Here is a 23,065-nt window from a genome sequence, read left to right on the forward strand (position 1 = left end):
TTCTTAAGCCCACCGCTAAGTAAGCTAGAATTCAAACTCTAAATTCTTGGCAACAGAAACCATACTCTTGGTCTTGAACCCTTCACTCTTCTGCTTCTTACAATTCTCCATCAGGGAGATGGTATTAAAGAATATTAAAATGTCAGAAAAATGCAAATTATTTTCTAATTTTGTACGGAAACTATTACTTTTTAAGTGGTCTTTTGATTGCGTAGACTGGTCCTCCTGGACATATTTAAAGAGAAGTATCAAGCATTTAGGGTCAATATAAAAATTCATTACTTTTCTTTAAGAATATCTGTGGTCTATTAGCTTAGTGGTGCTAACGAGGCCAGGGCCATAACGTCAAACCCCATATGTGCCAATTAATTTCAAAGATAAAAGCTTTTCCACAGCCAGAGACTGTACCCTTAACTCTGACCAGCTGTCATACAAATGCATGGCTGGCGGTCAAAGGGATACACGGACTACAAATGGTGTAGCTCAAACCCAGACCCACTCAAAGCAATGGTAATGGTGTGTATCTTGGAGTGCCCACAACTATACACTCCCTTCTGTAATCAGAAAGGCAGTATCAGTAGGCTGGCAAAAGGCAGCTGGTCAAGGTTTAGAAGCCTATAGATTCTTATTTGTCCCATCTGACTTACAATAAAGGGCAACTAAGAACTGACCTACTCCCTTCTCCCTTGTTCTCACACCCAAGAGAGTGAGAGAATGTAAAGATAAGAACAGTCAGCTGGTCCTTCCTTGCAAGGAAAAATGGCAATATGCTTGCATGAGGCATGTGCTCTTTTGGCCAGATGACCTTTGTGTATTTAGTCATGCCTGAGCTTCCGTTCCATCCCTGAGGGGTTGAAACCCAGTTTAAAACAAAACAAAGCAAAGCAAAGTGTAAGTAGGTAGACTCTCCTATCTTTGGGGGCAAACAGAAACTCTTTAGAGAAGATAAAGGACGCTAAATATTCTTTGGTCACTACTTAAATCCAAGGCACTCCTTTCTTGAATAGCACCTAATCCTAGTTCATTACTACCTGGACTCTGAGTCTGTTAAAGTTAGAAGTCATTTACTTTGACAAAATCCCCTTGTTTATAGACAAGGACATTGTGACCAAGAAAGTTTAAATGCCTGCCAAAGTCATACAGCTAATGAGTGACAGGTCTAGGAGCAGTTTTCCAAGCACTCTATTTCAAATGAAAGAAGCCTGAGTTAATAATAATACCTAGATCTAGGAAGGTTGTGGCAATCAATAACAATGAAATTCCATGCAAAGTTTCACTTAAACTCCATAAAGCAGTATGTTTTAACACATAAGAATGTCCTTAGTTTATTCAGACTGTTCTTAATAAAGTATGTTTTACATAAGCTATAAATCTAGAATAGCTGAAAGGGGATCTAACTTTCTTTTCTAATTGATTTACTTCTCCTTTTTCCCAGACCAATGAGGTAAAGCATATACAATTTATTTAAGGGACTGTTTATAGACTCTTTAAAAAGGACCCCAGAAACTTTCTTTCTTTTGGTTGTTCTCAATTAAAACCATCCAAGATGGTTAGTTGTCTGTCAATTTTTTAAGTATCGCCAAAGAGAGAAATTCCACAAGCCCCTAAAGTACATGTTAAAATGGTTAATCATCATGACTGTCAAGAAATTACATCTATGGCGAGCTTAACATCTTCATTTTTACTTGAAGCTTGTTTCCTCTTGCTATGTTTCATGCAAAATGAGGTTATAATAAGCCCTCCTCTATGAGGGCTCCATCAATCTGACGAGATAATATCTAGCTCTTTCCCGATGTGCCACTTCATTACGCCACCATTTTTCTCAAAGGACTGTGAGAGCACAAGACTGGCTGATACCTTCTCTTACTATGATGCATAGGGAAGAATTAGTAATTAGCTCATCATTGGAACTTTCATTTCATAAAATGTCTGGGGAAGCTGCATTAATTATAGAGGAACTGTTCCACTTATGTTGGAAAAATTGTTCACAAAACAGATAATCTAGAAGGTTGCTTCCACTGTGTTGTAGTGGAGCTTGTGCTTGCAGAGAAATAGGAGCTCATCCACACACTGAGTCAGTCCATACGAAGTAAACATTAATTTTTTTTTCAAATTCAGAACTGTTCTGTTTCTAATACGTTAAGAAAACTCCCCTTGTTAAACATTCTGACCCTTGAAAAAGATAAATACGGAGCCAATTTTCTTTCAGATGTTCAAATTTCAAATGCAGATCAGAAACTGTTTTCCACTATTAAAAAAAGAAAACAACACTATTAAAAAAAAGAAAACAACAACAAAACTATACTTTCAAAATGGATTTGAAGCAGTTTAGAATAAAAGGCACATCCACAATAAAACGTTGAAAATAAGGGTAAAAACAATGAAAAAAGTCAACTGACAGAGGGTAGAGGTGAGGAAGACTGCTTTCCTCTAAAAAGTATCTCAAAGACTATAAATGCTTAGAGCTGATTTCTCCACACACACTAAATCTCAGGGGACAAAAAGGAAACTCAATAAAATTGGTTGACAACAGTTAATGCCTGTTAGAATAATTGGCTCAGACACAAAACAGACCATCAGTGAGGCTTGGGGACAACCAAACTGCAGCTTCTAAGTCATTGTTAGTATATGCTGTATTCAGTTGAATAAAAGAAAAGCAGTTTTATCCAATAGTTGAGTAAACAGGAGATACAAATTACCCAAAGTACTTGACAAATCTAATTCTTTATGGTTCTGAAGACTAGATCCCAAATAAGTAATTTCATTCCATTCAATTGGATTCAAGTGGATTCAATTCAATTTAAGCTTGTCAGTTCAGTGATCAAATATGAGACTGTACTATATCAGCCAGGCATTGAGCTAGATACTGGGATTCAATGGTAAATAAATCTAGTCTTTGGCATCAAGGAGCCCATCGAGAGGGTAGATCCTGGCTAGGTGATTTCAAATGGGACAAAATATTCAGGAAAAGCATAAAGGATTATATCTATTCTCCTATGATTATGACACTTGATAATACTTATGTGTGTTTTTTAACCTCCTAACTAGACTATGAGTTCCTGGACATATACTCACTCTGACATATAAGCATATGATCCACTGATGTTTTGGATTAAAGAATGTAAAGCGGCTAACTTCTCTTGGGCAAAAAGGATTGTCTGGTTAACTAGAAAGGTAACAAGAATACTTTTGTTCATGAGGCTCTATGTCAGATAAGTCATGGAATTGTATAAGGCAGAATTTATGAAACATGGTCTCAATGACAATACTGACAATAATCACAATTCATGAAACCACTATCTATCCAAAGTCATACTCTAAACACCAAGAGTTGCTATATATAACCTTTCAGTTTCAAGTTAATATAATGGAATTTAAAAACATTTCCTAAAATTTGATCATTGTAGTAACAGTAAAAACACCTTTTTGGTGTCTTGAAATTGGTTTCCATCATAAATGTCCAATACTGTCTGAGTGCACATGTATCAATATTATACGGTTACTTGGGACCAAATGATTATTTCCATTCCCATTTTTCATCATCTAATGCAAACATTGCAGGCATCAAATAATCCAGTTTCCTTGCACTGTGCATGGAAATTTTGGAACATGTCAAGTTAAACAAGACAATTGATCCTGGCACATAACAGAAGAAAATTGTTGGCTTGCTAGTACCTTGATCCTTGGCTCAGAGGAAACTGCACAAATAGATTACCAAGGCAAAAAAGTCCTCTTTGGAATAATAGGTGGGAATTATTCATTTTTTTAAATATGTGAATCAGTAGCAGCAAAGTAAAGAATAATGGCAACCCACCATTGGGTGATGTTGATATAAAACATTTGCCTTTCACTGTATATTTCAAAGGCAAAAAAAAAAGTCTGCTATTTGAAACGTACCCACCCAATGAACTTATTCATTTGCTCTATAACAGAGAACTGGATAGAATTGCTTTAATGACAGAAAAATAAGTGAATTCACTCTTTTAAACCATTAGCTGGAAACAGAGGGGGCGTTTGCCCATGCAAGTAGTAAAAAGCACTTCTCATTCTCTGTCACTAGTTGTTTAAAGACTATTTGTTGCCAACTCTATAGTGAGTACAAATCACCAGTCCTCCATCAGCCTCTCCCTTCCTATCTCGCAGGCTCATCCCAGACTGCTGTATTCAGGCCCCTCCCCCTAGTCTCTCTCTCTCTCTCTCTCTGTCTCTCTCTCTCATTCTGTCTCTCTCTCTCTCTCTCTCTCTCTCTCTCACACACACACACACACACACACACACACGCACATGGGCACACACCACCTTCCCTGGGAAGAAGATGAGAGAGACTTGAAGTGTGTGAGTCATCAGAGGAGCTATTCAAAGCTGAGTGGGCAACTGAGGTAAGCTGTCTACACTCGAGTGGTAATGAACCTCTAAGAATGATTCATGCTCACTGAGGACCTGAACATCAGTTTCCTGGAACTTTCTAAAATTCCAAATAATTAATAGACTGAACAACTGGCTTTAAATCTTTCACTGCCCTCTAATATACAATGAGATGGACGCCTCCAAGGTAGATTCTGCAGGTGCTCAGTTCTCCCAGGCAATGTGTTGATTTATGTTTGTGTTTGTTATTTGCAAACATTGACTTGGCCGTCCATTTTTTATTGGCTGTCAAGTTTTTAATCACCTGAGACGTACTTATGGGATAAGTAACCCCATACTTGTCAGAAACCCTTTTCCAGATGGAGTTGTCACCAGAGAGCCCTGGAGTAATGCTAAATCACAGGAAGGCAATCACAAAAAGTCAAGGTTGATTTGCATAGAGGACACATTAATATGGCATTTCCGTTTGCATTTTAGAGAGCGCCTGTGTTTTTGCCAATGTGCCTTTGAGCAAAGTTCACCTTCTGTCCCTGGTGATGTCACAGTGCATGGATACATACGGTCTGTGCCCCCTTACTCCTTTTTCTGAGTCCACCTCACTATTTTACTCCAACTTACCCAAGCACTTAAAACAGGCCTATACATTTCTGCCTTGTGTTTAGATGTGCACCCCCGGGTCTCAGACACCAAAACCTGATCCCCCCCAGTTCATTTTGTCCCTTCCTCTCACTGAAGGGGAAGGAATAGTGAGGGCAGAGCACAATGATTTCAGGAAAGCCCAGCAGGAAGTACTTAAGGACCAACTGCCAGGAAGAAAATTCCATCCTAAATCTGCAGGACCTGCCTCAGCTCCTCCTCCTGCCTCACCTTCATAAGGTGAGGAGTCTCAGTGGCAGGACAGCCTCCAGCTGAGGGCTGTCACTCAGCCATTCACACTCTCTGTAGTTAGGAAGCCACCGAGTGGCGGGGGGTGGGGGGGATGGGGGGGTGGGCTTGTACTTACTGAAGTAGAACCCCCTGTCTCCGCACACGAACTGAAGAGCGTCCACCAGCTCAGCCCCGCAGAGCGTCTCAGGCCCAGCTGTGGCGGGGCTGGGGAAGGTGAGCAAGCACAGTGCCAGGTAGAAGAGGTGCGAGGAGGACACGGTGTGCATCTTCACCTGCCAACAAACCACAAGGGATGGTCACCTTCCCTCCTTGGTCCTCACGAGGCCGTGGGGCACCTCCCCTCAGCCTCCCATCCCTGCCAGGGTCAGAGCCACCCAGCACAGCGGTGCAGAGCGTAGGCTGCGGGTGGTGTGGACCAAACGTGCCCTGGCACCCGACGACATTAGCACTGAGGACTCCCCTGAGCCCCTTCTTTGCACAGTCCCATTGCAATTCAATGAGAGATCCTAAACATTTACTCTGTAAATGAAAGATGTCATTATTGCCGTGGAATCCCACCCCACTCAGAGATCCTGGTAAACCTTTTGAATTTATCACAGGTTAAACTGCGCTCAGTCCAGATTGGGGGCCAAATACGTTTTATTAATGTAAATTCTCTAAAGACTGGCCACCCACAGATGGCATTTGTGTTCGATATGACCAGAATATTAAGTTAACCAGAACGTCGTTCCCTGGCTGCTGATTGAAGATAATTTACTGTGGATAAGAAAGGATTTGTGAAAATACTATATGTCGTTACCGGGTTTTTTTTGTTTTGTTTTGTTTTGATTTTTGCTTTTCACCTGATGAGAGAGAGAAACAGAGACACAGAGAAAGACAGAGAGACAGAGAAACGTCTTACCTGGGGAATATCAGCAGTCAACACAACCACAAGTGGAGGTAAGAAAAAAATAGAAACAGGAAAAGTAGGATTTAGGCATGAAATTGGCTCGAGCTAAGTAGGCACTACACCTTTTCTACACGAAAGCCCTCTGAGTCAAATGCAATATCAAATTCACATATGTGGAGAGATTGCCCTCCGTGAACAGGGCATTGGACTCAAAACTTGCAAAAGAATTTTTTTTTTTTTTTTTTTGTCACAGGAATTCTGATTTCATGTCTTAGAGGTTCTTACGTGTCACTGTACCTATTTTATAGCAGAATACTCTGAGAGCCCCCGGTTGGCTTACTTAGCTGATGACTGATAGCCACAGGGCTGCCTGGCTGAAAGCTAGATTTCTGTGGCTCGGGGCCCCATCCTCTCTCAAAGTAGTAGAAACAATGCCAAGGTGATCACTGACTCTCCCACATCGCTACTTATGGCACAAAGACGGGGTTTCTTCTAGGAAGCCTCCCAAGGCGAGTGGCTGCAGTGGCCTTGGAAGAGTCACCGGCAAGATACAAGTGAGGGGCTCTATCCAAAGAGCCTTGGAGTTACACTGAAAGCGGGCACTGTAAGGAGAGGCTTCTCCAGTTCTTGGGGTCATGGCCAGCCCGTCCAGCCCCCATCCCTTTTGGAGAAACAGACTCAGTCATTTGCCTTCCTTGCCCTCCATGAACTCTCAACTTAATGGCTCTTTACCTCTGTGGCAGAGTTTGCTCCATCGTTTTAATTAAGATTTCTATGTTTGTGGCCAGATCTTCAGCTCACACATTGGGAGGAAAAAAAACAAAACAACAACCTTAAAACTCCTGATTCTTGTTAACACAACGTAAATGTTTAGTTAATGCTTGTAAAACATTTTAAGATGAAAAGTGCCTTCTATTTGCAAATCATCATAAATAATGGACATAAAGTAGAAGAGGAGGTGAAAGCTCACCTGGACACCTCTTCCACGTTCTCGGGAGGAGCTCTGCCTGGAGACCCTGCACTCCCACATAGCCAAAGCCACCAGGATTGCTGGAGACAGGGTCTCATCCAACCTGTATTTTTCTTAGTTATCAAATAATTGGTGGAGTTTTTTCCCCCTTCAATATTCTCAGTGGAAATCTCAACGGTTTCAACCTGTCTGGACCTCAATGCCTTTTTCGGAAGAGCAAACTCCGAACTGATCTTATAGAACATATCCCACACTCTGGCAATTGGCCTGTTCTAGAGTGCAGGCTACACTACCAACTTTATTTCTCTGTCCCTCCCTTCTTTTTGAGTTCACAGCGATGCTGAAGACCAAGCACCTGCACCTGGACATGGCTTGAGGTTCTACAGTTCTCGTGAAATCCAGTGGAAAAGTGGATTAGTGAATGGAGAACTTCGTGAGATGTCAAAACTATATATTTTTTAAATAGCTATTTCTGGCGTAACACCTGTAAGTTCAACAATACATATAGATCTCTAGCATTTCAGAATATAAGATTTATTTTTTATGGTTTTTTTTTCTTTTTCTTTTCCTTTCCTTTCCTTTCCTTTTCTTTCCTTTCCTTTTTTTTTTTTTTTTTTCTGAGTTCTGTTTTTAGATAAATATCAGCACTTACAGTTCTAGGATGAGAGAGAACCTCCACTGCATTTCCCTTTAGTTCAGGGAGCAGTCCGGTACACCCACAAAGAACCAGAGAATTCTGTCGCATTATGTTCCCCAAAAGAAAACAATAACAAACTTGCTTAGGGGTTAAAAGTTTGAAACAAGTGGCCCCATATGTCCATCTTCTTCTTGGTCTTTTATTTTGCCAAACACAAAAGAAACAAAGAGAAAGAAAGGAAAGATAGAAAGGAAGGAAGAACCAAAAAGAGAAGAGAGAGAGAGAGAAGAAAAAAGAATTCAGGACAATCCCTCTCAGAAATCATTCACAAATTCACAATTTAAAAGACCTTTCTTTTTTTTTTTTTTATCTTAAATAAATGGAATATCAATTGATTCCAGATGTCTGGGCTACAATGAAAATGCCCAGCAAAATTCGAGGGCAATAGTCATAAGAAAATACTCACTGTAGGTGTAACCATTTTTTGTTTGTTCCAGATCTTTTACAGCAGGTCAGGGTGGGTATTATGAGGCTGATGTGAATAGAAAACTGAGGACTTAAAAACATGTGCTGCCTTGTGGGTGGGGTTTGTGAAAGCATCTAGTTACATTTGGACACCCAGGCAGGTATGCCATTAGCCTGAGTAAATTGCCTTTTGTCCATTCAAACAATGAACAAATTGCACAGCTGGGATTTGAGTCCATCTGCCCCCCAACCCCTGATCCCCCCAATCACGGCACCGGTTTCCATTGTGTGCCTATGGTAGCCGGTAGCTGCCTGGGACAGTGACCCTAATGAGGCTCCCTCCAGTCCTCTGTCTTTACACCCTTCCCCAGACTCGAACACTCCCAAACATGTCGAGACTCAGTACAATCAGCTTGCGCGTCCCGCCTCTAGGCAGGACACCTTTACCTACTGAATTACATCTGGAGGAACCGGCGGCTCCCTCCAGCCACTTCTATCTCCAGGTACTGGGGGGGGGAGAAGTAACGGCATTGCTAGCTCTACTTTTGAAAAGTTCAACACACACAGCACGAAAAGTTCATTCGGAGACATTTTTCCAAACTTGTAGTTAATGCAGAGATGACACTCAACAACCCCTTTTATGGTCGTCTAAGTAGGGAGACAAAAACCTTAGCTGCCGGACCACATAGTATATTACAGACACGGTACAGGTCGTATGTGTTTATATATGGACTTCGCTGCTTGTAAAAGCAAGGCAGCCAGCATGTGTCTCGGCACCTGGAGGGCAGCAGAATCAGGTGCCTGACAAACATGTATTCTTAACTCCTAAGCCACTTATTTGACTAATAAAGTCCTAGTGGTGGAGTATTTGAAAGCAGCGAATGAATCCTGTACTGAGTGGCAGGGAGGTTTTATGAATCGAGCTCTTAGGCAATTGCATCGAGGAGCCAGTGACAGCGGCTTAAAAATGCTTGCAAATTGGAAAAACACAAGTCTTGAAGGATATAATTTTGCTGAGAATGGAAACTTGAACTAGGGCCAGTGATTGGAAACGAGAAGTTGGCATGAACGGCAGCAGCCAAATTTACCTAAAGAGACTTCACAGCACCGAGTATAAAATCAGAGTTTTACAACATGAAACCCCAAGTCCAAACTTCGCCCACGAAAGCCCTCTTCAGAGGAAAAAAATTGGACATGCAGTTGCTAGAAAGTTTCCGCTTTCCGTATATACAGCATGCATTTGTTAAATTATCCAAATATCTTGCAGGGACAGCAAGAGTTGTCAAGTTCTTTTTCAGAAGAACAAATTAAACTTCGCTCTAACTTTGACTCCCTGAGCATAAGTGCAGAGAGTTCTGGGACCTTAGCTCCAGAGTTCATATTTAAAAGCTTTAATATCATCTCAAAGGTAACTCTTCATATGTGGCTTGCCTTATAATAAAAAGTCCTGACAAGTTACACACACACACACATGCACGCACAGACACAGACACACACACAAACATGGTCTTAAAAATAAAACATCTGCACCTGCAAAAAAAAAATTTGAAAGTTCATATCCACGCTCTATAGCCCTTAACCATCGATAGGATTTAAAGGAATCTTCTATAATGATACCACTGAAGCCCTGCAGAAGTGGAGGATTTAGCATAAGTACCTTGCAATAGTTTCTACTCATACAGATATCTGTGCAAAGGCACCCCTCTCCCGGAGCTAATTTTTCAGATCCCACAGAATTGCATATTCAGCAATTTATAAATAACTCCCAGTTCCGAAACAATGAAAATTCTAAAGTGAATAACATTTCTAGGTAGAAGAAGCAAACAGTACACAATTTAAAGAAAATTCCCCCAATGACTTCAAAGAGTAAGAAATATTTACCTTCAAGAAATCACAAAAGCAGCACTTAAATAATTGGGTTGGAAGACTGCTGATTTTTCCCATTGCTTCTGAAGTGCAAAGTCTGGAAATGAATTGGTTAGCAGGAATAATGAGGCAAAAAGAAATCCAGAGAGATGGGAGATGTTGAGAGCAATGTCACATTTCAATTTTGAGGACTTTATTCCATTGCGCAGGCTCTATCTGCTCTGAATTTAGCAGTGACAGTGAGATTTAGCAAACAGAAGAGGGATTTAGAGAAAATCCTCACATTTATCTACAAAACACAGACACTGTAGACAGGAAACAGCTGGGGGAACATTTGCCTTCTCTCTCTCTCCCTCTTCTGGCAAAGTTATCGAGTAAGGACTTTTTTGGGCATGGTGACAAATAACATCATACCTTTGCATTTTAAAACTAGAGCACAGAAGCATTTTTTTCCCTTAAAAGAATGTGTGTTAGTGACAGGGTTCGCAGACATTAATATACGGATGCTGCCATAGAAAATAAGGATCCGTCCTCTGATTAACTTTCTCCTGGGCACGGAGAAACACACATCTGCTAATACACCTTACCAGTATTAAAGGAACACACAGTGGAGGATGGGTGAGCGTTTTCATATTCTAGAGCAAATGCAAAATTAGAAAAAAAAACAGAAATGAAGAAAAAACCCATCTCAAGCAAACCCTACAGGTTTAACTCTGAAATGACCGGGGTGAAGTAGGTTGAAAGACAGCACCGGGGTGACCCCTTGTCCTACTTGCCAAGCAAGGAGAATGATCTCATTTCCTAGAACCTAGGAAAGGGGCAGGCAGCGTTGCAATTGGCTCCCTTTAGGACTGTCTCATGGTTTTTTGCCCGCGACAGGGCAAAGACTTTGCTGAACTGTAAAACCAACTGAAAAAATAATTTTTTTTTCTTTCCTTTCTCTCCTAGGCTTCCTATCACCCGCCCCCACCCCCCGCCCCGGGGGAAGGGCACCTGAGGGGCAAACTATTTTTCCATTGTTCATGTTTTTCTGCATAGCTTGAACATGTGTGTGTGTGTGTGTGTGTGTGTGTGTGTGGTGTGTTTTCTTTCTCCAATTTTTGTGTATTCTAAATAACACCAGCTGGCTAGCAATAGCCTCTCAAGGGTTATGATGTCATTCAAATCCCTCAACTGGATGAGTGGCCGGCAACATGGTCCAAGCCAGCTGTTTTGCTATTTATAATGTATACTTGCCTTTGCCATTGAGAATCAAGTTCTGATCTTTTGTCAATACGGTTTGTACCAATTGCTCTTCGGTTTTGCGAGATAGTAGATAAGAAAGTGGATTATGAAATGAGGTTGCAAAAGCCCAGATCAGACATAACACTTTCCCTAGATGTCTATCCAAGCTTGGTTTCCCAGGGCGGGTGGAAATAACCTGGACTTTGCATTTCTCTCTCATGATTCTCATGGGGACTCGATGAGACTGATGCAACAATTAAAAACAGAGGCCTGCTGGATACCTTAGTCTGGACCTTCATGTTGTCCTGTGGCCAGAAAACTGAGTGCAGAGTTAAGTGCCTTCAAAGGAAAACCTGGTTGGTTTTGAAAGGGAGCTGCATTTGCTTGCATCTTCTGTGTAGTAGTTAATAACTTGTGCAATGTTTACCTTCCAAAAAGAAGGATTAGAAATCTGGAGTTCTGTTGTTTCGATGGTGCATTTCATTCCGTCGCATTGAGTGAATGTCTACTATGTGCCCAACAACATGCACCACAGTCAAGGCCCTGCAAGGGCTTTCAGCAGAGCCAGAGGACAATGTCCCTGTCATGTGGTGGGTATGGACTCTTTTAAAAACACAAACAGTGCACAATGAAAGGGAATAAAAGACTCTCCAGAAAGACAGGGAAGTGAAACTCTTTTGAAAATCAAAATGAGGGATGTGTCACAAGAACATGTAGGGCACGAGGCTGGGAAGTTTCGGGAGATGTGATTTGACCTGTAGAGTACACAAGTACGCATTGTCAAGAGGTGGCCTGGGAGGCAGCTCCAGGTAGGTGGGCAATTCTTGCCCCTAAAGAGCAATTCAAACCTTCCTTTAATGAGCTGCCCTTCCTGCAGTTACTATATGACTTGATACATCAAGCATCTTCTCTGCCACCTCTGTGGATTACGCCCTTTGTGAAAAACAAAGTCCATGCTTTCATGAACTTTGAGGATGTCGATTGCGTTAACCCAAAGACCTATTCCTATTTCCCAGGTAGAGAGAACTGCATTTTCCGAGCGTGCGGTCCGGGGTTGGCTAGAGTCTTGGCACAAAGGGCCCTGCTCCACCGCTGGGCACCATCACAGGTGAAGGCCAGGATGTTCTCCTGCCATCTTAACGGATTTTAATCTTGCCAAGATATCCTCGAAGCTTACTGCATTTCTGTAAGGCCGTGGCCTGATCTGACATCTGCCCCTGGGATGCAGTGTGCATGGATTGCCTGTTCCCCAACCATCCTGTGTGAAAGGCTCTTTGGGATACAGAGCACACACTGTACCATCAGACACTGCACTCCTGCCATATCGACATGCCGATTCCCAGCCTCTTGGCTTTATAACCCCAATTACCCTTAAAGGATAATTGGGCTTTAATTTATGTCCCAGTTTTTATGTCACAATCAAAGAAAACTGAAATTTCAGGGAGTCGTAATTATCATCAGCTGTGCTGTGGCAACATTCCGATGTGAGCTCTCAGTTTCCAATAGGGAAAGCAATTTCCTGAAGTGATTATTGTCGACTCCAATAGGGAAAACGGTCTGTATTTCTGGGTAGGGCAAGCCAGCGACAGAGCAGGGCAATAATTCCTAGAGAAATGGCCATTTTCTTGGCTAATTCCAGGAGTCAGTCTGAAAGAGAAAGGGGCAATAAATATGCCACATGATTACCTTTTAATAACTGAGGGCTGTACCTGTTTAGGAGAAAAAGAAAGGAGATGTATCTATTACTAGACAGACCAGGGTGGTAATAAATCTAAGCCCAGGAAAAGTCCGGGTCAGTAGTCTCAGGGGATGAGGAACGTGCAGGGTCAGTCTAAAATTACTAAATGAGGGCAGCCCTGGTGGAGCAGCGGTTTAGCACCGCCTTTAGCCCGGGCGTGATCCTAGAGTTCCAGGATCGAGTCCACGTCGGGCTCCCTGCATGGAGCCTGCTTCTTCCTCTGCCTCTCTCTCTCTCTCTCTCTGTGCCTCTCATGAAAAATAAAATAAAATCTTAAAAAAAAAATAAAATTACTAAATGATTATGTCGTCTCCTGCCTGGAACAATCTAATGGTTGGGTATGGGAATCATGTGCCACCAAAATAGCTAACTGCAAGGATGCGCTCATCATGAGAACATCCACTCCTGGAAACTCAGAGATTCACAGTTTCACCTTTTGCGTGTGTAATGCCTGTGTGATATAAATAACTCTCCCCTAAAGCGGTCTTCTTGAGTAGCATATTTGCATAAAGCTGCCGCCTCAGAAGACTTCTGACACCTTTCTTAAAAAAAAAAAATAAAAAAAAAGAAGGTTGTTCATCTCCTTAGAGAACAGGCTGATTGAGACTCACAGAACTGGGTGAGCAAGGCCCAGTCTTGTCTTTGTGCTCCAGCCGCATTCCCAGCGCTTGGCCTGCCCACCACAGGGGAGCTCACCCAGGAGGCAATCCTATATCCACGTACAAGGGGCCTTGCTTACCATGTGGCTCATGAACGTCTTAGCTGACTCTCAAGAAGAGCTCAGAGTGGATATTTAGTGGGAAGGAGACTTTGGGATCAGATAAAGGGTGAGTTCTAAGGTGCTAGGGCCACCCACCAGGCAAGGAACTCAGGCAAGTCCGGGATGTACATCTTGGATGGTGATTTGTAGGGACAGTCGGTCTGGGAGTGTGTTCTGCAGTGTTTGACATCCAGGGCTTGTCGATTCAGAATGTAAAAGTCAGAGAAAAAAGAAAAAAAAAAAAAAAAAAAAGCCGGAGACCTCAAAAATACAACATGCGGCCCACAAGGGCACCCATGTCAGCTCGGAGAGAACTACTGGGAAGGAGCTCTGTCATTCCTCAGAAAGATCTCCCGCTCACAGATGCTGCTTGAAATGCGTAAAGGAGCATTTTCCCCACAGCTAGGGATACCAGCAAGAGGGAGAAGAGGTCTTCTCACTAAATAAATCAGTGCTTCCTTTGCAACATCACACTTGGACCTTATTTCTTCTAAAATGTTAGAAGGACCGATGCTGAAAACGGTCAGAAGTGCAACTGCTGTGGTTTGGGGAGCAGAAGAGCTCTGGGTCACGGCAAAGAACGGGTCAGTGCAGGGCCGAGGGCGCTTCGGGGTGGGGGAGCCTGGGGCTGAACGACAGTGAGGAGGGAGGCTCCATCCCAAGCGCCCAAATACGCACTTTCTTTCGGAATCGAAAACTGTGCGCGCCGCCTAGTGGCCCCGCGGGTGGCCGCCCGCTCCTGGCCTGCCCCGCGCCCGCGCCCTTGGAGGAGCCCCGGGTGCAGACACCCAAGCCGCCCTCCTCTCATCTTTACATCTGTCGGAAATCAATAAGCTGCGTGTTCGATTCGCTGCGATTCAAAAAAAACAAAAACAAAAACAAAACAAACAAAAAAAACAACAACAAAAGGGGGGGGGGAGGGAGCTCAGGGGAGAAAAGATGAGGACTGTCAGCGAGGGCAAGACTGTCTTCCCCGTGCCTGCAGTTGCAAAGCGGAGCTGTTGGTTTGGGTCCAAACCGTTTTGTTGATTTAATCAAAGTCTGGAAAATAAGTGATGATACCAGTAAGCTATTTCTAAGTGCAAACTATGGTAGACTCTCTTGAGAGTGAATAGGGAAATGAGGAGGGGAGCATTGATGGATAGAAAAATGAGTAGTTCAATGAAACAAATTTAGGGCCTTGCACGTGGGTCTCCGTTCCAGTCTCCCTATCTGCTCTGTGCTCACCAGTGCTCAAAATGTGGGCTTTTATGCGAACGGTCAAAGACAGGGCATCAAAGAATCACACAGGTGTGGAAGCGGCTTCGTGTGCAATTCTTTCCACCCTGGTAACAGGGAGAAAAATCCCAGTTGGTCACTAGCAGCATGTCTTCCGTGCTCCTCCAACACTGATCTTCCGGTCTGATGACAACAATCAAAAAAACAAAAACCATGGACCTTAAATCCAAAGTCTTTGCATGCAGTGGTTTTATCCAGAATTTACCTGTTTTCTTTGCATGGTATTTATTTTTAGGGATAACTTTTTATTTAGGGCAAGTAATGCTGTTTTTGAGGTAGATAGTTTAAAGCTCAGTTTTAGAATCTAACTTAGTATGTAACTCTTAAAAAATCGATTTAAGAAAAAAAAATTAAGTAAATACTATTACAGATGGCCAACAGTTATGACCAAAAAAGAAAAAAAAAGTGTAATTGGTATTTGAATGTCTAGTGTTTGGGAATCACTGTTGTAGAACATGCCACGTGTTGGGGAGGAAAGTACATAGCCACAACAAAGAAGCAGGGAACAAAGACCCTGCATATAAAAAATACCACCATATAAATGTATTCATTATGTTTCTTGATAATTTAAATACCCTCTGAGCTCACGCTCATTTTTATTCTAGTCTTTCATAGAGCTTAGAAGTGTTGAAAAAGGTTTGGGGGAGTGAGTAGCAGTTGCATTAGGTCTTGAGGCATGAGGTCATTTCCAAGATGATGAGAAAATAGTAAAGGCTGTTCTGGGTAGAAGCAACAGTATGGACAAAGTTGTGTAAGAATGAGGAGGTTCCCAGCGTTGGGGCAATGTGGGCAATGAGGCTGTAGCTGGGCTCTCAGATTCCTGCACTCTGGAGGCCCTTTGGTCTTTCCCTTTCCTCATCAGTTAGCCTGTGCTTAGCTGGAAGACTGGAAAACAGTCTTAATTTGCTCACGATCCCCTTGTATAAAAATATTTGTGTGTAGCTGAATTTGTGATGTACTCTGAGAATGGCATCGTGCCTCAAGATATGTATGGAACAACAGACCTGGGTTATGTTACAACATCAGTTAGTTTGAGAGAAAGGCTAGGTAAGAACTGAGATGTCTACTGGTCACCTGATGGTCTTGCCAGAGCTTCCATTTTGAAAGATTAAGTTGTGTTTCTACTTTGGTAAGTAGATTTTAATGGAAAAATGAAATAATTATGCTTGAAAAAGATTTTGCACACTGAAGGTTGAAGCAAAAAGGTGTTGTTTCTGGTGAGCCTGAATTTCCTAGGAAGACTAGTTCATCAGAGCATCCCACTCTTCATGTGGGTCAGTTAGGGAAGTTTTGCTGTGTTCTTTGACAGCAGGAAACACAGCCTCCAGCCTTAATTCTTTACATAAAGAAGTCTGCTAGGGAACATTTCAGACTACTTCCTGTTAGGGTTCCCTGCATGAATCGCGGTTTGAGTAATCAATTGAAGAGAAGATACAGACTCCAGGGGAGCAATTGGTAATGATCCATGTGGTAAATATGTACCCATGATGACTGTACCATATCCTCTGCCAAGCACAGACCCTTGATCATGGAGGGAAAGTAGGCTGTGAACACATTGCAGGCACTCAGCTATGTCTACAACACTTTGCTCCTTTTTACAACGCCTGGTGTAGTCCTCGGCTTCTTCCAGAGCTCAAAATAAATATTTAAACACAGTTGTATTGATCAGAATTCTCCAGAGAAACAGAACAAATAGGATCAATTGATTGATCTCTCTCTTTCTCTCTATCTAAGTTTATTTTAAGGAATTGACACACATGAACATGGAGGCTTAGCAAAATCTGCAGGATGGGCCAGCAGGCTGGAGGCTCAGGGAGGAGCTACAGTTTGAATCCAAAGGTGATCTGCTGGTAGAATTGTCTCTTCTTCCAGGGAGGCATTCAACTAATTAGAGGAGGCCTACCTACTTCATAGAGAATAATCAGCTTTTAATCAAAGTCTACTGGTTTAAATGTTAATTTCATCTAAAACTTACCTTCACAGAAACATCTAGAATGTGACCAAATATCTAGGGACTGAGGCCTAGCCAAGTTGACATATGTATTAACCATTATATCACTGATTCACTCACTAGCCCTCCCTCACTAAAATTAAGCAATAATAATATCACCTTTTCCCAGTTTCAGAAAAGAAAACTCAAGTTAATGCATTATATTTTCCAATTCTAAGCTTTCCCTCCATATATTTTTCTTAAGCCTTTGACTCCTGTACTCACTATTCCCTAATAATTGATAGAAGGAAGTCACAGGGCACTTGCCTTGGCTATGTCATCACATTTTATAAAGATGCTGCTCATTGATGTCAAAAAACCCCGTTTTTTTTTTTTCTACCACTAAGGGAAACAAGTGTGCATATAACACACATGTACACACTCATACACCTTAAACACATGCACATAATCACACACATAAACATCTGTGCTTAATTTCTCTAGATAATAAGAAATGGATTCATCTCTTTATTTAAAAAATAGCTGTTTAGATCACTGGAGAGAAGTTTCAGTCTCATGGTGGTGTTTGGGTAGGGTGATGTCTTCCCTTTTGGCAAAATGGGGAGAGAAGTTTCCTACAAGCTTCTGCCTCCAGAAACTGACTCCATGCCTGGCTTTATGGAGGGTGATGGCCCTTTCAGTAGCTGGACAAGTGATTTTAACTGTCTTCTTAATGCTTTTCTGTATTTTCCAATTACCATTATGTTCTATATTCAGCAGGTATTACTTTTACAGTCAGGAGGAATCTAAAAAGATATTAAAAACATCATTGATAGGTGCTATCTGTCCTTAGTTTTGACTGAATATGTAGCATATATGTGTGCTTGAGTGGATGCCCATCTAGTCATTCAGTTTACCTTTGCGAATCTTTTGAACTTCTCTGATTACTTGGTCTTGGCTTGTATATATGCTTGCTCACCAAACCTCACCCTCGTTCTTCCGCCTTCCATCATAATGTTTAAAAAAGCTCAGCCTCTTCCTCTCAATTTGCCCAGCACTGTTCTAGATTGGATCAATGAATTCCTGGAATATGTCATGGGCTTCTTCACAGTCCTCCTTCAGGTCAACCTAGCCAGTCCAGGTTTCTGAAGTCATCCTCCTCCGATCCCATGCTCATATGTTTCATGCCTCCTCAGAGTCCATTGGCCATGTCTATATCTCTCTCCTCCCATTCAAAATGCCCCCTTCTTGAGCAGCGTCCTCTCTTACTGATGCCCATCATGGCTTCTTCATAACCTGCTGTTGTTTACCAGCATATCCCTAGCCTCAGCATAATGCTTGATTTTTAATGGGTTCAATATATATTTGTTAATTAATAATAATAATCACAAGCTTTATTGAGTATATGTTATATTCAATTCTTTACTTCATGTAACTTTAATTGTCTCAAGTCTCACATACCTCAATGAAATGCTTTATTTCCATTTTCATTTCAAAGTGTCTGGTGCAGTTCTTGGAACATAATCGGATTCTCAAAAATATTTGTTGGAGGAATGAGGAGAAAATTGAGTTAGGAGAATGTAATGATTTGCTTAATGTCCCATAGCGGGTAAGCTACTGAGCCAGGATTCAAATTCAAGCTGGTCTAATACACAACACTATACGATTTACACATCTTTAGTAGCTGGATGATCCTTTTCAGTATTTTTGTGTGTGTGTGACCACTCTATCCCCTTCGTAAAATGTTGTGCTTTCATTGCTGCTCAATGAAGGGATAATTAATTCTAAACATGGATTTAGAGCAATTGTAATAGTGATTTCCAAAATAGCTAAAAATTTTTAGAGATGAACCCTTTGGGCAGAGTTTGACTACAGCCATGTTTGGAGTATTTTAGGAGAAATTAGCAAAGAAAGATTATGCTTACTTCCAGCCTGAGCTACTGCCTCAGAAACAGAGAGAAGAAAACAGGTCCCTATAGATTTTTCACTACTATACTCCCTCTAATAAAACAAAGTAACCAAAGTTGCTTAAAGAGACAATTACTCTCAAGAAGTAAAAGGTACAAGAGCTCAAGACAAAAATTCAGGCAGAGCTTGCCTCAGAAGCCACTTATATTCCTCCAATTGTAATAAGAACAGGGGACAGATTTTCTGAGATGTAGATGTGGGCAGCTGCAGTAAAGCAACTCCCTGTCAAGCATCTATCTACTGAATCTTACTCTGATTTATATAAACTGTGTTTCAATGAGACATAAACACCTTAACATTTCCTATCTAAGGGTAATTTATGGTCAAGTTCGTAGACTCTTAGAGGTTAGGGCAAACAAGCCCAGGGCGGCTAGAGGGTTCTCAGAAAGTTGTTACTTTACCTGCCTGGCAATTCCCAAATGGAGCTCAGGATGGATTAGGGACAGTTCCTGAAGTCTTACTGACTTTTCTCAATTCAAAATAGGATGGTTTGACTAGACTGTATGCTCACTAACTAGAATTTTGGCTTTTTACTCCCAGTTATGCTTTGTGTTTGTTTACATCCTCTTGTCTTTCTGCTCTTTTCCTGGCTAATGAATACTAGCTGAACTAGTTCCCTTTAATCAACTGCTCTCTGGCTTTCCGTCCCTGATTCTTCACGAGGAAGATGGTGACTTCAGATTTGGATCCTGCTGAGGCTAGATCATTGCCAATCCAACTGGCAGGCCCTTCCCTGCTTGGGTTCCCATCAAGGTAGCTATCCCATATCCTGGAATGGCCAGCTTCTCTGCAAGATGCCAAGGCTGTTAAACTCACTCCATTACTTTGGAAAGCAAGAGACATCCAGAGGTATTTGTAGCATTCGCAGAGTTTGGAGAGAGGCTGGGGCTGCTGAGGGAGGGCATCTGTTTTTCCCAAAAGGCTATCTAGGTCAAGTTTTCCAACACCTGAACTTCTCCTACCCACTCACTTTTGTGGATTTTTCAGATAAAGCAAATGTTGTCAAACCAGACAATTTGCCAGGTGTTGCCCCCATGGACAGCCTCAGTGGGGCAAGTGGCTCTTGTGACCCAAATCTGACCAATTCTTAGGACCCAAACACGAAATAGACAAAACATGAAACCCAACGTTTGTGGGGAATGAAGGGAATCTTTTCAGTGGGAGAGAAGAACCAAGAACAGATGCTAAGTGTAGTCAGGAATAACCAGACAATAGCAATTGTCAGCATTTAGCACCAACGGTGATAAATTTGCTTTTTTTTTTTTTTTTTTTGCAGTTTATACATAATAATTCCACAGGATCTTCATTGAGTCCTTCTGAAAACTTTTAGCAGCAACCATGCTGCCAAACATGCCAAACCCAGGGCTGTGTTATCCTACACCAAAGGGATTGTCTTTATGAAAGTAAAGGGCATTTCTGAAACATGGGACTAGAAGATGCAACTCCTTAGTTGGGCCATTCCAGCCACCCACACTGAAGCTGGAGTCACCCCAAACTGGAGACAACATTCTGCTATAACTACTGAACTCTGCTGCCTTAGTTAGTAGTTAACTACTAAAATATGCTTACATAGCTTAGTGTCAGGAAAATGGGCCGTTTGTCCAGAAAATGAGCAAGAAATTCCAGGGCACGGCTGACATGGGTACCCTAAGTTACAGCATCACTTTGAATGAGACTCTTATTTACTTTTTAAAGTAAATATCATGTGGCAAAATCCTGCCTTATACAAACCAGCTGAAGTGTGTGATGTAACCATGTTAACACGTTTTTATAGTCTTGGAAGAACGCAACAGGATTGGGTCTATCAGTAATCATGTAAAGAAGCCGAGTATACATTCCAGATGTTCATTATGTCCCAATCATCTGCTGGGAGCAAAGTGGAGGCTTTTTCCCTACCCGGGAAGTCTGATTTTAGTAACTGAGACAGAGACACACTTGAAATATGATATGTGTGGAATTATAATGCTAAATCCCATAGTTCCAGTTAAGTAAGTGTATGTGTGCAAAACAAAACAAACATGTAAAAAGCAGTGGGAAAAAAGAGAAAAAGAAAAGAAAGAGCAAGCAAAAGCGATACTGAAGGATCTTTTCTCTGAGACCTTTCCTAGTTTAGCCTCACAGCGCCATGCTCCTTTCCACCATCAAACAGAATCTTTGCTGGCAAGGTCTGGGGCATGGGATGCAAATGCAGATGGAGATCACCTTGACTGTATCACTGAGTAACCAACCTTCATTAAATCAGACCTTTCAATGTCCTGCATGATCAGAGTAAGAGGCTTTTATTTGTGGTGTTGCTAAAATTTCAAAATCTCCTCCAAAAGGAGAAATTCTAAGCAACCTCTACAGTGTCTTCTTAAAAAGTATTTAGACTTTTAGACTGTAGATATCCACTTGACAATGTTCTCTGTCCTGGAGGGTAATGTTTTGAATCACAGTAATTTTTTTTAAAGTTATTATGAAATTAATACAACTTCCAAGCCTTTTGCAGTTCAGCCTGAACTGATCTTTGCAAACAAATGTACCTCTTGTTACATAACTTCATATGTCCCTTGGGCCAAATTAGACTACTTGCTATACTCTAGACATGTTTGCCCTATTTGTCCCTGTAGCCCTTACTGAAGTATCTTTATGCTTACCTCAACCCTAGCACTTTGGGCTTGAAAATTCTGGCACATTTTCCACCCACCCTTCCTTAATCCTCCTGGCATTTCTTCCGCACCCTCCTTACCCCTGCACTAGCTAGACATGTTAACTCATCCCTATTAGCTCCTATATCACTTCATGCCCTTCTCCTCTTGTATGCATTTATGTAGACATAAAGATACTTATTTGTATATTTATTCCTTCATTCATAAAGTGGTAATTGAGCATAATAGGCAACATATGAAAAAGTGGAAATACAACCTGTATCCTACTAGCTGTATTCTTCTATCCAGTACCTAGATTAAATTGATTGTGTCACTGACTCACTTTGAAAAAAAAAAAAAAAAAAAAAAAAGGCCTCCTAGAAGCACAAAGGGAAAGTATGCTGTGGGTTTTAACTAAACAACATGAACCCAAAGTAACTTTAAAAAAAAATGCAGATAGAAATAGATTGGACTCAAGAGATGGTAGATAATTTAAATTTGAAACAATATTAGAAACATAAGCATCTATAGGTAGTTCTTTAAAAAATTGAACATATAGAAATCACCTGTTATAATAGTCATGGTGACAAGACACAATAAAAACCAAAATCTCAAGTTGCGTGAACCTTTTAACTAGCAGAATAAGTTTAGTGCTGTAGGTTGAATCAAATGTCCTCCTCATTTGAAATTGTAGTTTCTACATATTGAAAACACAGAGTTAGGAAACAAATACTCAAATGTTCTTGAAAAACGAACAAGCAAATGGATTAAGAATGAATCTTAATCTACCTAAATGCGACAGATAAAGGTTTTATCTACCTAAATGCGACAGATAAAGGTTTTACTGTATTTGCCCTGGGCCACATAAGGTTTTATCATGCCTCTTCGGTGACATTACTTGAACACAGTAAGTTTTCCAAAGCCATATGTGTGGTCTACAGTCTCCACAGAGCAGATGGCTCTCCAGTATTTGCATCTCAGTTGGTGCCCTCCCAGCCATTATTCCCAGCCCAAATCCCTAAGCCTCAAAGGCCAGGAGCTCAAAATCAACCATTCTGACCATATTCTCTTTCTGTGTTGGCATCAAGCATGTGATATCCACCACACCAAGTCCTGATTCTAGAGAGGTACTGGGTATGGCTCTAATTGAATGCAGTGAGTATTCATGGAACCTCTGCTATGTGCTCAGCTCCTCTGGTAGGCACAATAGGAACACAAAGGAGGACAAGACATGATCTATGACCTTGAGGAGCTTGCTATCTTGCTTAAGAGACACTACACACACAACAAATATTAGAGATGATATAATCATGAAGTATCGAACTGAGCATGTGATCATTTTCTAGGTCATGTAATTATGGTTAAGTGTTTATTGCTATGGTAAGCAGGGAGTGGAGAATGGGCCCTTTACCTTGACTAGCAATCATACTTCATTTTCCTTATCTGTTTACTCACTTCCT

General features: G+C 41.5%; 1 protein-coding gene across 1 annotated transcript in view; it reads right to left on the reverse strand.

The window, feature by feature from the left end:
- The window catches only part of IGF1 (insulin like growth factor 1), a 72,396-nt gene extending 62,155 nt beyond the window's left edge, over positions 1-10,241 (reverse strand). Inside the window, exons 1-2 of the mRNA NM_001313855.1 lie at positions 10,096-10,241; positions 5,369-5,525 (exon numbers count right to left, since the gene is read on the reverse strand). Coding sequence (NP_001300784.1) covers positions 5,369-5,525; positions 10,096-10,158 — 220 coding nt within the window. The 5' untranslated portion in view covers positions 10,159-10,241. The remainder of the gene's footprint in view (positions 1-5,368; positions 5,526-10,095) is intronic.
- Between the last annotated feature and the right edge of the window lie 12,824 nt (positions 10,242-23,065).

Source organism: Canis lupus, chromosome 15 (assembly GCF_011100685.1).
Source record: "Canis lupus familiaris isolate Mischka breed German Shepherd chromosome 15, alternate assembly UU_Cfam_GSD_1.0, whole genome shotgun sequence".
Lineage (NCBI taxonomy): Eukaryota > Metazoa > Chordata > Mammalia > Carnivora > Canidae > Canis > Canis lupus.